Raw genomic sequence first — 12,568 nt, forward strand, 5'->3', positions numbered from 1 at the left:
AACCCCAATCCACATCCCTGCCCCTGTCTACACTCACTCCATCTGCCTCTGGTCCTGGTGTGGTCCCCAGGGCCAGCAGTCACCCTGGGGCTGGCATAGCCCAGGACCACTATGGGCACTAGGGGCTCTTCTGGCCTGTCCCATCCTGCCTGGGCTGCCCCAGGTGCTGGAGGAGCCAGTGGGCACAGTTCTTGAAGACATCGGCCTCCGTCTCCACACCAGCCAGCGCATGGCCACCCTCTGGGTACCACAGCAGCCTGTGGGGAGGGACAGGATGGGAAGATGCTCATCCAGCACTCCAGAGCTCCCTCCCAGCTCCCACCTGCACCCCACTCACCGTGCTGGCACACCCCTGGCCCGCAGCACCCGGTACAGCTCCAGCGCCTGCGTGGGGCTGACGCGCCGGTCCCGGGCACCCACGCACAGCAACACTGGTGTCTGCACCTGCAGCACTGCCCTCAGTGAGTGTCTGACACCTCACACCTGGCACCCCACACCCATCCTGACCCTGCCTTACCTGGGCTGCCTGGGCGATGGGCGAGCGCAGTAGCATGGTGGCCACATCCTCAGCACATGGCACTCGCTCAAAGGAGTAGGGCAGCCCGAGGGAGGTGTAGCGCCTGCAGCACAGAGACACCAGTAGGTGTCACAGACACATGGCATGGCATGGCACAGGATGGGGGTGGCACTCACCAGTCAGGGATGTCAGAGGTGCCCAGCAGAGCGGGCAGGTTGGAGACAGGGCTGCGCAGGGCACAGGCTTGGTAACGCTCAGGCTCACGGGCGAGGAGGTGGAGGGCGATGAAGGCTCCGTGGGAGCCAGCCAGCAGGGCCAGGCGGTGTGGGTCCAGGGGTTCTCTGTGCAGCGCCTGCTCCACTGCCAGCTGCACCCGTGGGGCACCCACCATTGGCACCCAAACAGCAGCATCCTCCCAGCAGCATCCCCCCAGCACCCTCAGCCCAGCACCCCTCACCTGGGTGTCTGCCACATCCTGCTCACCCACATGGGAAAGCAGGGAACTGATGCTGGCCTGGCCAAAGCCCAGGGAGCCACGGTAGTTCACTGAGGAGACAGGTCCGTCGGTGCCATGTCTCACTGGGACACAGGGCCACATGTCCCCAAGCTCCCCAACACTCACCCAGGAGCACGGCGAAGCCCAGCTGGCACAGCGCAGCCATGCTCGGACGCCAGCGGGCATCGAAGACAGCATGGGGGCCACCTGGGGTGAGCATGGGCATCACCTGGGCTGCACCAGCACTGCCAGGGTGTCCCCACTGTCCCCACACTCACCATGGGGGCACACAACGAGGGGGTGCGGTGGTGTGCCATCTGAGGGGCTCAGCAGCAGGGCCTCAAAAGCCTGGGAATCTGCGCCACGGAAGGAGTCCCACTCAGCAGCCACCACCCTGGGCACCCAGCACCCTGCCTCCCCACCACTCCCGAGGGTTCCTGGCATCCAGGCAGCTCTGAGGCGCAGCAGGGGCCCCCAGGAGCTCACCCTGTGCAGCGGGGCCATGCCCACTGCAGGGTGGCTGGACCGTCAGGGTCTTCCAGGTGACACCAGGAACGGTTGGAGTGTCCTCCACTGGCACCCAGCCAAGGGGCAGCTCCTGACCTGCTGGGGGCAGCATGGCCACCACCTGGGCACAGGCAATGGATGACACTGGGGCTGTGCTGTGACAAGGCTGTGCCATGCCAAGGCTGTGACATACTGGATCCAGCTGTGCCACACCACACTATGCCTCCCGATGCCACACCACGGTGTGTGTGCCACACTGAGCTGTGACTGGCTGCACATTGCTATGCCATATCCCACTGTGCCACATGGTACCAGGGCAGTCACTGCTCACCAGGCTGGGGGGGTGGTGTGGGGCTGAGCAGGTGGCCACCAGCAGGTCCCACTGGAGAGTGAGCAGCTCCCAGCACCCTTCAGATGACCCTGGGGACAGAATACGTGTTGGTGATCATAGCTGCTCACTGGAACACCATGGGTGGCCAGTACCATGTACCTGCTGTGAGGTTGGTGACAGTGCACGCCTCTGTATCCACGAGCAGCAGGTCCTGTGAGGGCACAGAGCACAGGTAGCAGTGTCACCATGGGCTGTGTGGGTCACGTCCCTGGCCCTGCCATGCCCTGGACTCACCGTGCAGCTCCGCTGAGGGGTGCCCAGCACGGCTCGCCGGCTGTCAGCTGCCCAGCACCGCAGTGGCAGCACCTCTGTGTAGAGCCCAGTGAAGGCTGCAAGTGGGACAGAGCGCTGGGCTAGTGAGCCAGGGTCATGGGCACCTGGCAGGGGGTGGTACCAGCCCCCCATCAGAACCAGCTCTGCCCACCATGCCTTGCTCACCCTCCGTGGGCTCCTCAACCACATCGAGCACTGTCACCGTCTGCCTCGTCGGCCAGGTGAGCTGGGGAGAGCTAGTGTTCAGGAATGGACCCATGCCAGGGGAAACTGAGGCAGGGAGGCTTGGGGACACCCCCACCCCAGCCACGCACTGTGAGAGGCTGTGACACCCAGGCACTGCGCTGGCAGCACAAGGTGGCAGAGCCGTGCCTGGTGCCCATGAGGCCCAACTCACCATGCGCAGGCACAGACACTGCCGGTGGGGCCCCCCCACAGCCCCCTCCAGGTAGAGCAGGCGCTGGCCATCAGGGCTCAGCCGGGGGGAGCAGACAGAACCATTCTCTGCTGACAGCAGCTCTATGGGCAGCAAGGGGTCAGCATCCCAGGGATGCCCAGGCACCCCCCAGCACCACAGCACTCACCACAGCACCCGCTGACCAGATCCAAGTAGAAAATCCCTGACCTGGGAAGAAAGAGTGGGTCAGGTTGGATCCCCACTGTTCTGATACTGCATGGACATCCTGGCATGGTGCTGGTTGCTGGCTGGGACCCACCTCCTGTTGGAGCAGGCGTTCAGCCCCAGGCGGAAGGGCTTGTGCCACCAGCCCACGAACACCACACCACGGTCATCCGGGGACCACAGGGCCTGTGTGACAGTCAGGCTCATCCCACAGCCCTAGGCTGGGTCCCCTGGGGCGCTCCCTGCACCCCATCCTGACCTGGCCAGGGGAGAGGTGCTCCGGGACTCCCTCCAGTACGGACAGGCTGAGGCCCTGCAGGTCCAGGACGCAGAGGACTGGCACGCTGCGTGTGCTCAGGGCTTCCCCCCAATCCTCGTGGTACACAAACTGCTTGCCCTGTGGCACAGACCCATCAGCCCCATGGCCGGTGTCCCCAGGCATGCAGCTCTGTCCATGACACACTCATGGGTTGTACGGCACACTCATGGGGTGCACAGCACGTTCAGGGGTGCCTGGTCTGCCCAAGGGGCTTGTCCCATGCTCACAGTGTGCATGGCATGCTTGGGGGTGCACTGAACACACTCATAGGGCACCTACCTCCTCATCCTCTGCTGCTGGCCAGGCTGCTCCTGGCACATCCCAGGGGCAGGGGGCCTGTGGTTTGGGCCGGCTCTTCTCAGCCACATAGAGGAGCCGTGTCTCTGAGTGTGACCAGGCCAGGCAGGCAAAAGGCCCTGGCATGACAAGAGGGTGCCAAAGGCCAGCCAGGTACAGGCACAGCTGGGCACCAGGTAGCCACCAGGGCTGCCGGCCATGCCAACCTCACCCCTGCTGTGGGAGGGGAACCATGGTGAAGGGGCCCTACCCTCCGTGTAGACGTCCCCATGCTTCCCCAGCGCCGTGAGATCCACGCTGTGGCTGCATCCCCCGCTGTCCCACACCTGGGGGGACGGGCGGCACTCCGTGTACACGGTGCCCACCGCCCTGCACCGGCACTCCGGCCGCCCCGGTGAGCGGCCGGCACAGCCGCGTTACCTCCAGCAGCTCGTGGCCCTGCGGCGGGCAGCGTTTGAGCGCGGCGCGGCGCTGGCCCGTGGGCGAGTCCTGGCTGAAGAGCCTGAGGGCGGGAGGGACGGCGGCTGCGGCGGGCCGTGCGCTATGGGCACCGGCCACGGCACAGACACAGCGTCCCATCCCGCACCCGCCCGTGCCCTACTGGTTGTGGATCTCGGCGCTGAGCGCGGTCCGGCTGACGGCGAGGCCCTGGCGGCCGGCTGTGCGCTGCAGGCTGTAGTGGCGGCCGAAGCGCAGGAGCCGCCGGCGGGCCAGGTCGGGGCGGCTGCACTCTGAGGGACGGGACCGTCAGCGCTCGCTCACACCGGGACTAAGGCGCGGGGTGGCCGAGCCCGCCACTCACCGGTGTAGAGCAGGAAGGTCTGGCCCCCAGCCGCGGCCTTGAGGGCGGCACGGGTGACGGCAGGGAACCGGCTCAGCTCCCGGTAGCAGGCAGCGGGGCCGTGGGCCGCCTGGATGAGGGAAGGGACATGCGGGACGGAGGTAAGCTCACCCCCACCGCCCATGACCCCCGCACGAAGCGGTGCTGTGCCCACCCACACAGTTCCCCTGAGCCCCCTTGCCCACCTCCACACCCTTCTCGGTCGCTGTGGCCATGGGGCTGTTCTCTGCCGGGCCGGGCCTGCCGCCCGCAGTGGGACGGCTGCCAAAGCAGGCGGGAGGAGCCTGGCGGCAGCGCCCGGCCGGTGCCAGCCCTGCAGCCGCTCCCCGCTGCCTCGCATGGCCAGGCAGGGGTCACCCTTCCCATGGCCCAACACATCCCCATGGCACAGCCGCACATCCCAGCAGCTGAAAGGTCCAATGGCCACCAGCTCCTGGAGCTTCAGGAGTGGAAATGACACCGGTACCAGCACTACCACAGAGACACTGGGGTGCTGAACTACATCATTTATTGGGGGTCAGCAGGAGGAGTCAGCACCCTTAGCACTGCAGGTGCTTGAGCAGCCACAGCGCCATGTTCATGAAGCCATCAGCTTCGGCTTCAACACCAGCCAGCGCATGGTTGTTCCCTGGGTACCAGAGCAGCCTGGAGGCAAAACAGGGATTAGTGCTGTGTCTGCACCCCACAGCTCAAGCCCTCAGCACCCCACTCACCGTGTGGGCACCTCCCGGGCCTTGAGGGCACGGTAATACTCCAGACCCTGCTTGGGGGGCACACGCCGGTCATCCTCCCCCAGCATCAGCAGCACGGGTGCACGGACCTGCAGGAGCAGCACAGCCTCAGCACTGGCACTGCTGTTGGGGACAGGGACAGGATGGGGACAGTGACATACCTGGTCAGCATAGCGTATGGGTGACTTGTGCAGCATTTCTGTCCATTGGGCTGGGTCTGGCAGAGCATCAGGTTTGTAGGGCAGCCCTGTCTCTGTCAGGCACCTGCAGGCAAGAGAGTTGGGGGCACGTTTGTGGCCGGGATGGCAAGGAGCCTGGGACGTTGGGGTAGCAGTACTCACCAGTCCGGGATGTCAGTGGTGGCCACCATGGAGGCAATGTTTACCACGGGGTTGCGGACCACGCAGGCGTGGTAGGTGTCAGGGAACTGCCCGATGAGGTGGCACGCTAGGAAGCCCCCATGCGAGCCACCAACCAGTGCCACCCGGCTAGCATCCAGCATCTCTTCCTGCAGCACCCGCTCCACGCAGAGCTGCCACCACAGGGAACACCCACTGAGCAGGCAGCCCCACTTTCCCTTCTCAAGGCACCTGCAGGAGCACACAGTGCCCCAGGACCACGTCCAGGCCATACCTGCACATCGTGTACGTCCTGTGTGCCCACGTTGCCTGGCAAGGAGGCGACGCTGTCCTGGCCAAAGCCCAGTGAGCCGCGGTAATTCACTGCGTGGGGAGCAGTGTCAGAGCCCTTCCTCCTTCATGCCCCCACCCTGCCCCTCCATGGGGGCTGTGTCACCAGAGCCCTGGTGTCACTCACCCAGCAGCACGGCAAAGCCCGCACGGCACAGCGCCGCTGGGTACAGCATCCACCCGGCCGTGAAGACGGAGTGAGGACCACCTGCAAATGGCAAAAGCAAAAGGGGGGGTGACGGTGCCTGGCTGGGGTACAGTGGGGTGGGGACAAGGTCTTACCATGGGGCATCACGACCAAGGGGGGCTTCTGCCCAGCGGTACCCTCGCTTGGGCGCATCAGGATGGCATCGAAGTCCAGGCCCCCTGTGGAGGCAGGGAGGGGGTGTGAGGGAGCAGTGAGGATGGCGGAGCACAGCCTGACCCCACCTCGGGCACTCACTGTACTGGGCATTCTCCTGCTCTGGTGGGGGCTGCAGGGTGCGGATGCCCCAGCTGATGCCGGGCACGGGGGGAGTGTCCTGCAGGCAGATCCACTGTGTCTGTGCCTCACGGCCGGCGGCGGGGAGGACTGCCACTTTCTGTGCAGGGAGAGGGGTCAGTGCCCATGCCAAGGGGCTGGTGGGCACTGGGGAGAGGGGTCAGTGCCCATGCCAAGGGGCTGGTGGCCACTGTGGACATGACTTTACCAACACAGGGGGGCAGCTAGGGGTGGAAAACCTGGCCACCAAGAGGTCCCGGTTGATGGTGAGGACAGACCAGCTTCCCTGGGGAGAATCTGGGGAGGAGGGGGTCAGACCTGCAGGTGTGACCCTCTCCCCACCCCTGGCACCAGTATGGCCCCATTGCCCTGTCACTCACCAGCTGTCAGCGAAGTTGTGGTGCCTGTTGCTGTGTCCACCACGAACACATCCTAGGGGCATGAGGGCAGAGTCCAGTGGAGTCCTGAGCCATCCAGGCCCCCCTTGTGTCCCCCACCACCCCCTCACCTGCTGGCTGCGCTGGGCTGTGTCCAGCAGGATCCTGCGGCTGTCAGCTGCCCAGCACATCCCTGGCAGTGCGCCACAGTAGATTCCCGGGAAGGCACCTGTGATCAGAGTGGTGGTACTCAGCATCCCCCTGAGTCTCCCCCAACACCCCCAGAGCTGTACTCACCCCATGCTTGCCGTGGCACAGCCTCCAGCACCGTGCTGGTGTGTTTGGTGTACCAGTCGTACTGCAGGAGACATGGTATTGGGCAAGTTTTGCAGGGTCTCAGCCTGCCCGCCCCCACTGCAGCCCAAGGGGGGACACCACTGCCCTCCTGTCAGCCCCACCCTAGCATGGGCACCTTGGCACCTCCCTGGTGCCTGCCAGTGTCCTCCTGGTGCTGCTCACCATGCGGAGTTTGCTGCACTGCTGGTGGGGGCCCAGGAAATTGTTCTCCAGGTAGACGATGCGGCAGCCATCGGGGCTGAGTCGTGGTGACCACACGGCCCTGGTGTCCTCAGAGAGCAGCTCTGCATGGGCACGAGGGGATGGTGAGGGGATGGTGAGGGGATGGTGAGGGGATGGTGAGGGGTGGCAGAGGAGCCAGGGCGCCAGCAGGATCCGGGTGTGCACTGCCTACCGCATCTCCCACCCGTCAGGTCCACATAGAAGAGCGCTGACCTGCCAGGACAGAGGGGTGTCACAGTGGGGTCAGGGGGCCCTGCAGGCTGTGGGGTTGGTGCCCTGCAGGGTCCTACCAGCAGGGCTGGGCTGTGGGGTGCCTGCAGGGACTCACCGGCGGTTCGTGCAGTACCGCAGCCCCAGGCGGAAGGGGTCGTGCCACCAGCCCACAAACACCACACCGGTGTCCTCAGGTGACCAGAAAGCCTCGGGGAGAGGGGAGATAATCAACTCAAAATGCTGCTGGCTCCTGAAACCTCCCTCCTCTAGTTCCCTGCAGCTCCCCATCCTGACCTGGCCAGGAGAAAGGTGCTCTGGGATGCCCTCCAGCACTGAGATGCTGTTGCCCTCGATGTCCAGGACGCAGAGGACAGGCACACTGCGGGTGCTCAGGGTCTCCCCCCAGTCCCCATGGTACACGAACTGCTCGCCCTGTGGCACAATCTGGTCAGCCCCACAGCCCCACAGCCAGCCCCCAGCCGACCCAGGGTGGCAAGACCCCACCTTGATGGGTGCATCCTCCTTCTTGGGGTGCCCTGTGTCCTCATCAGAGGTGCCCAGCTCGGGGGCTTTGCTCTGGAAGAAGGACTCAGCCTTGGGACGCTTCTTCTCCGCGACATAGAGCAGGTGGGTCTCCGAGTGAGACCAGGCAAGGCACCCAAACTGGTCTGCGGGAGCAGGTCAGCACTGGCCAGCCTGTCCCCTGAAAACCCACATTCCCTGGCATCCTCCAGCCCCTCACCATCATCGTAGACGCTGCCATGCTTGTCGAGTGCTGTCAGGTCGATGCTCTTCACCTTCCGGTTCTGATCCCAGACCTGGGGACAGAGATGCCAGGGCAGTCCCAAGACACAGTGTGGTTCCAGCCCGGAACCCCAGTGAATATCCATTTTCTCTCAGAACCCTCCTCACCTCCAGGAACTGCTTCTCTTTCTCCTTCTCCTTGCCAGGGACCTTGCGCAGGACGGCCTTCAGCATCCCACTGGGGGACTCCCGGCTCAGCAGCCTGTGGGTGAGTGCCCATCAGCCCCCCACTTATTGCTTCCCTGAGGACCACGTGTGGGGGGTGGGATGGGACTTACTCGTCCTTGATCTCAGAGCAGGTGCCAGCAGGCCCCGAGTAGACAATGGAGGCTCCATCGTGGAAGATGAGGTACTGACGGCAGAACTTGATGTTCTCAGCCCTTGCCAGGTCCCGCTGGGACCACTCTGCGGGGAGAAGGGTAAGGACACCAGCTGCATCCCCACCAGGCAGGCAAGGACTCCCCGGATCCCTCTTTCCCCCCCAGTCCTCCCCATCACCGTACCGGTGTAGAGGCTGCAGTACTTGCCCCCGTACTGGGTGGTGAGGTCGGGGCCGAGGCAGGCGGTGCTGAGCCCCGGGTGCTGGCTCAGCTCTCGGTACAGCTCCGACAGCTCCTCCGCACGTGGCTGTACCTGCGGGACGCGCCGCGGTGGCTGGAGGAGTGCGGGGCACGGTCCGGGGAGTCATGAGGCAGAGGGGCACCTACTGGGGCTCCAGTATAGACGGCGGGGAGTTTTGGGGTACTGGGGGCAGCGCTTGAAGAGCTGGGGTACATGGCGGGAGGAGAGTAGTGCAGGACTGGGGCAGTACCGGGGCTGCAGAGCCAGGACACTACTGGTGTACCAGGGACCAGGAGGGCACTGGAGAGCAGATCCTGGGGTACATGGCCGGGACCAGAAGGGTACTGGGACAGTTGCCGGGGTACCCGTGGCTACCAGGACCCTGAGTGCAGGTCCTGGGGTGCAAGGGGCGCCTAGGAGGGTCCTGCAGCAATTGGGGTCTATGGAGGAAGTGGAAGGGTACCGGGGCAGTTCCCGAGCCGGAGAGCCAGCGGAGCAGCGGGGTCGGGGATGCCGGGCTCGCGGGGGGCGGTGCGGGACGGGACTCTCGGGAGAGGGACGGGAAGGGCAGCGGGACCGAAGGGCGGGGAGGGGTCCCGGGGATCTGACGTCACTCCCCCTATTCCCTCACCGGCGGCTCCATGTCCTCGCGGCGGGGGGCGGGGCCAGGCTCGGCACTTCCGGGATGGGGCGGGGCCGCCGGCCTGCGGCACCTCCCATTGGCTGCGGCGCTCGGGCCACCTCCCGCTTTGAGGCGCCCCCCGGTGGGCGCGGGCGGCGCTGCAGCCGCAGGCAGGGGGGCGTCCCGGCGGCCGTCCCCTGCCACCGATCGCCCGCTGGGCCCTCTGAGGCGGCGGCCGGGGGACAGACCACGGGCCCGCAGCCCCTGGATCGCCCCGGGATGGTTTGCCCATCGGTGGCTGCAGAACAGGGGCTCTATGCGCAGGACCGGGTGGATCGGACTCTTGAGAGGCACAGGGATTCCCAGCCCAGTAGCCTGGCTAGCGGGTATCGGGCCATCGGGGTCCCATGGGACTGAGCAGCCTGCTCAGGGGGGTGGGATTGAGTCATTAGTGCCCGCAGCGGCCCTGACAACGGGGATTGGGCCCTTGGGAGCCCACCAGACCCAGTAGCCTGGCCAGGCAGGTGTGATCCGGTCCTTGATGCCCAGAGGGACCCCCTATACCAGCAGTCCATCTGTGAGTGGCAGAGCTCAACAGAGCTTGGTGACAACCAGACCCATTCCAGCCCCCCCCACCCTGGCAGGGGTCCCGATCCCCCGCCCCCCACACTGCAGGCAGGCAAGAATCGGGGCCAGTCCGTGGTTTGTGTCAAGTCCTTTTTATTCTGTTCCCACAGAAACACCTGGTGAGGGGGCAGCTTCTGGGAGGGAGTCACGACACAGCGGCGGGGGTGGTACGGCACGGTACGGCACGGTACGGCACGGTACGGGGTCACTACGGGTGGCACAGAGCACAGCAGACACGCACACCGTCACAATGTTCAGAGGGAGCGCACCCGGCATCGCACTTACCGCTGGAAACGGCGCCCAGCCGCACTCGGCCCTCGGTTTTTGCACCCCCCGTCCCCCCGCCCTGTCCAGCAGATTGCCACACCTGGGGCTGGGGGCCCGGCCCGGCGGGGGGGCTGCGCGCCCCCGGTCCTGGCAGGCACGAAGGCAAGGTGGCGGATGTGCTCGGGCGGCGAGATTGGCCCCGGCGGGGGTCTCGGTCCCGCGTGCGATTGACACACTGTACAAGTATTTACAGCGCGAGGAGCGGCGGGGCCGACGGCCCGCGGGAGGCACCCCCGGGCTCTGCACTTGTCATGGGCGGGGAGAGGCGGTGGCTGTGCGGGGGGCCGGGACTCTCCTCTTTGGGGCTGCCCCGGCACCCCCGTGCCACAGCCGCCGGGCCTGCCCCCAGCCTTGGGCACCGGCAGAGCTCCCGGCGAGGGATCTGCCACAAAGCGTGGGCTTCCCGCGGCAGCCGGGTCCTCGATCACAAGTGCATAAATCTGCTAAGAGCTTTCAGTACAGCGATGGACTGATGGAGAAGAAAAAAAGAAAAGTCCAGGCAAAGAACAGCAAGCACTGAAAGGCGGGTGGAACCGTGCAGAGAAGTAGCAAGCCATGCTCTACGACGGGACAGACGGTCACGGGCGCTAGGGCTGCCCTTTGGCAAAGTGGCCCTCCGTGGGTCGAACATGCCACGAATTCATACGCACGGGTGGTCGGTACTGAATAGTTCTCGGGTCGCTCGGCGGCACGCTTTGCGGTGGAACCCTTAGGCGCGACATTGAACTGATTAGCTATTCACAGGTCTTGTTCTGGAGTCGTGTTATTTCGTTGCATAGAACATCAGGCGGGTGAGCGGGCGGCTGCCCCCCGCCACGGGGGTGTCGGCGGGGCGCTGCCAGCGCGGGGAGGCGGCGGGGCACGGGCGAGCCCCCTCCTCGGGCTGCCTCCCCCCCTGGAAATCCCCTCCTGGCAGGGCGAGTGGGCTTTGGCCGCCGGCCGCTGCGCCGGCCGTCCCCGCAAAATGGCTTGAGAAGGACTTGGATTGCACAGTAAAAGGAAGGATACTGCCGGAGGCAAAGCTCTCCTGATCTTGTTCCACGGGATTTGTGCTCTTTTGTAGCCTCCTGCACTCTATTGCTTCTACAGACGACAGCCCGTGTGCTAACTCATCGCACAAAGCAAAGAGGGAAGAGGATTTGGTATAAACTTTAGAAAAATAAAACCCCGAAACCAAAAGAAAATGAACCCAAAGAAACCGAGGAAAAAAGGACCCCCCCTGACGACGCCCCGTGTCCCCCCCCCCCCCACCCCCCGGTGCGGATGAGGTATACACAGAAATCAAAGTGGGATGATTAAGGCTGTTCTTGAAAGAAAAGGGGTGCCCGGCGGCAGGCGCGCTGGCTGCGTGGCGAGGGCGAGCGCGGCCCTTTCAATGCTTCCAATGGCTTCGGGACACGCGCCCAGCCGGCCGCGCCGCCTGTCAGAGTCCTATGGCCTCGTATTTCGGTAGTGAAACAGTGTTAGGTCCTAGCTGACGCGCTCCGGGGCTCCCCGGCGGGCCGGGCGCGGCCGCAGTGCAGGGGGCGCGGGGAGGCCCCGGCGGGGCGGGTGGGGTCGGGAAGGAGGAGCGGCGCCCACGGCGCCCAGCCCTCGGCTCGCGGGGGGGAAAAACCTATGAAGAGGCCAGAGCTGGGGTTCAGAAGGAGCAACTCTGCGTATAATCTTGAGAAAGGGCCGCAGCCGACCTACGGGGCCTGACCCGACGGTCCGGACCAGGCCCATCCCCTCGGAGCAGCTGCCGGGGCTCCCCGAGTGCCGCGCCGGAGCTGCTCGCCAGGCGTGGGGGGCACCCGCCCCGGGGCGTCCGCCGGGCCCCTGCTCGGCCGTCGTTTGGTCCAGCATCCAGGGATCGCCCTGTTTTCAAAAGCTTGCGAGAGACAGAGAAGGAGAGAGAAAAAGAAACAGAAAAAGAAAGAGAGAGAAAGAGCGAGAGAGAGAGGCGTTAGTCCCAGCAGCCCCTCCTCGCGGAAGGGTCCCCGCCGAGCGGCAGCGCTGGCCCGAACGAAAAGGCCCCAGAGAGCCAAGAGGCACTGCCAGTGGAGCAGCTGCCGCCGCCTCCACCCGCCCCCGCGCTGGACGGGCTCCCGGAGCAGAGCCCGGACCACCCAAAGCTTCCCTGAACACCAGGGTCTGCACCAGCGCTGCCGAGACTGTGGAACAAGGCCAAGCCTCTACACCTTGGCTTTGGGGCCACCGCCTGGGGATGAAGATGGTGATGGAATGGCCCAACACGAAGGTATGGGTCCGTGCTGTGTCTTTCCCCGCCTGGAGGCTGGGAGTATGGCAAAGCA

At 65.4% G+C, this 12,568-nt stretch overlaps 2 protein-coding genes across 2 annotated transcripts in view; both read right to left on the reverse strand.

Moving 5' to 3' along the window:
* Positions 1 to 27: 27 nt before the first annotated feature.
* APEH (acylaminoacyl-peptide hydrolase) lies at positions 28 to 9,359 on the reverse strand. The gene is made up of 43 exons (XM_084214272.1): positions 9,330 to 9,359; positions 8,641 to 8,770; positions 8,416 to 8,542; positions 8,246 to 8,339; positions 8,076 to 8,151; positions 7,838 to 8,001; positions 7,628 to 7,765; positions 7,449 to 7,540; positions 7,293 to 7,333; positions 7,061 to 7,182; positions 6,839 to 6,899; positions 6,673 to 6,770; positions 6,545 to 6,596; positions 6,373 to 6,461; positions 6,126 to 6,264; positions 5,966 to 6,049; positions 5,811 to 5,891; positions 5,628 to 5,716; positions 5,336 to 5,526; positions 5,156 to 5,258; positions 4,977 to 5,083; positions 4,810 to 4,908; positions 4,449 to 4,596; positions 4,225 to 4,333; positions 4,024 to 4,153; positions 3,843 to 3,924; positions 3,673 to 3,748; positions 3,405 to 3,541; positions 3,066 to 3,203; positions 2,901 to 2,992; positions 2,769 to 2,809; positions 2,350 to 2,703; positions 2,146 to 2,240; positions 2,011 to 2,062; positions 1,852 to 1,940; positions 1,500 to 1,641; positions 1,292 to 1,369; positions 1,140 to 1,220; positions 975 to 1,063; positions 694 to 884; positions 518 to 620; positions 338 to 444; positions 28 to 257 (listed from the first exon to the last, which is right to left on the reverse strand). The coding sequence occupies exons 1-43, from the start codon at positions 9,339 to 9,341 to the stop codon at positions 119 to 121; spliced, it is 4,662 nt and encodes a 1,553-aa protein (XP_084070398.1). The 5' UTR covers positions 9,342 to 9,359; the 3' UTR covers positions 28 to 118.
* A 2,545-nt stretch (positions 9,360 to 11,904) lies between these two features.
* The window catches only part of BSN (bassoon presynaptic cytomatrix protein), a gene marked incomplete at its 5' end in the record, with an annotated part of 87,100 nt that continues 86,436 nt past the window's right edge, over positions 11,905 to 12,568 (reverse strand). The window contains one exon of the mRNA XM_084214485.1: positions 11,905 to 12,144. The remainder of the gene's footprint in view (positions 12,145 to 12,568) is intronic.

The sequence above is a fragment of the Fringilla coelebs genome, assembly GCF_963513975.1.
Source record: "Fringilla coelebs genome assembly, chromosome: 13".
NCBI classification, from domain to species: domain Eukaryota; kingdom Metazoa; phylum Chordata; class Aves; order Passeriformes; family Fringillidae; genus Fringilla; species Fringilla coelebs.

Coding starts and splice junctions, on each gene's coding strand:
- APEH (XM_084214272.1), bottom strand. Junction 5,892..5,965: donor CTTGGTCGTGATGCCCCATG/GTAAGACCTTGT, acceptor TGCCATTTGCAG/GTGGTCCTCACTCCGTCTTC. Junction 5,717..5,810: donor GGGCTTTGCCGTGCTGCTGG/GTGAGTGACACC, acceptor CTCCCCACGCAG/TGAATTACCGCGGCTCACTG.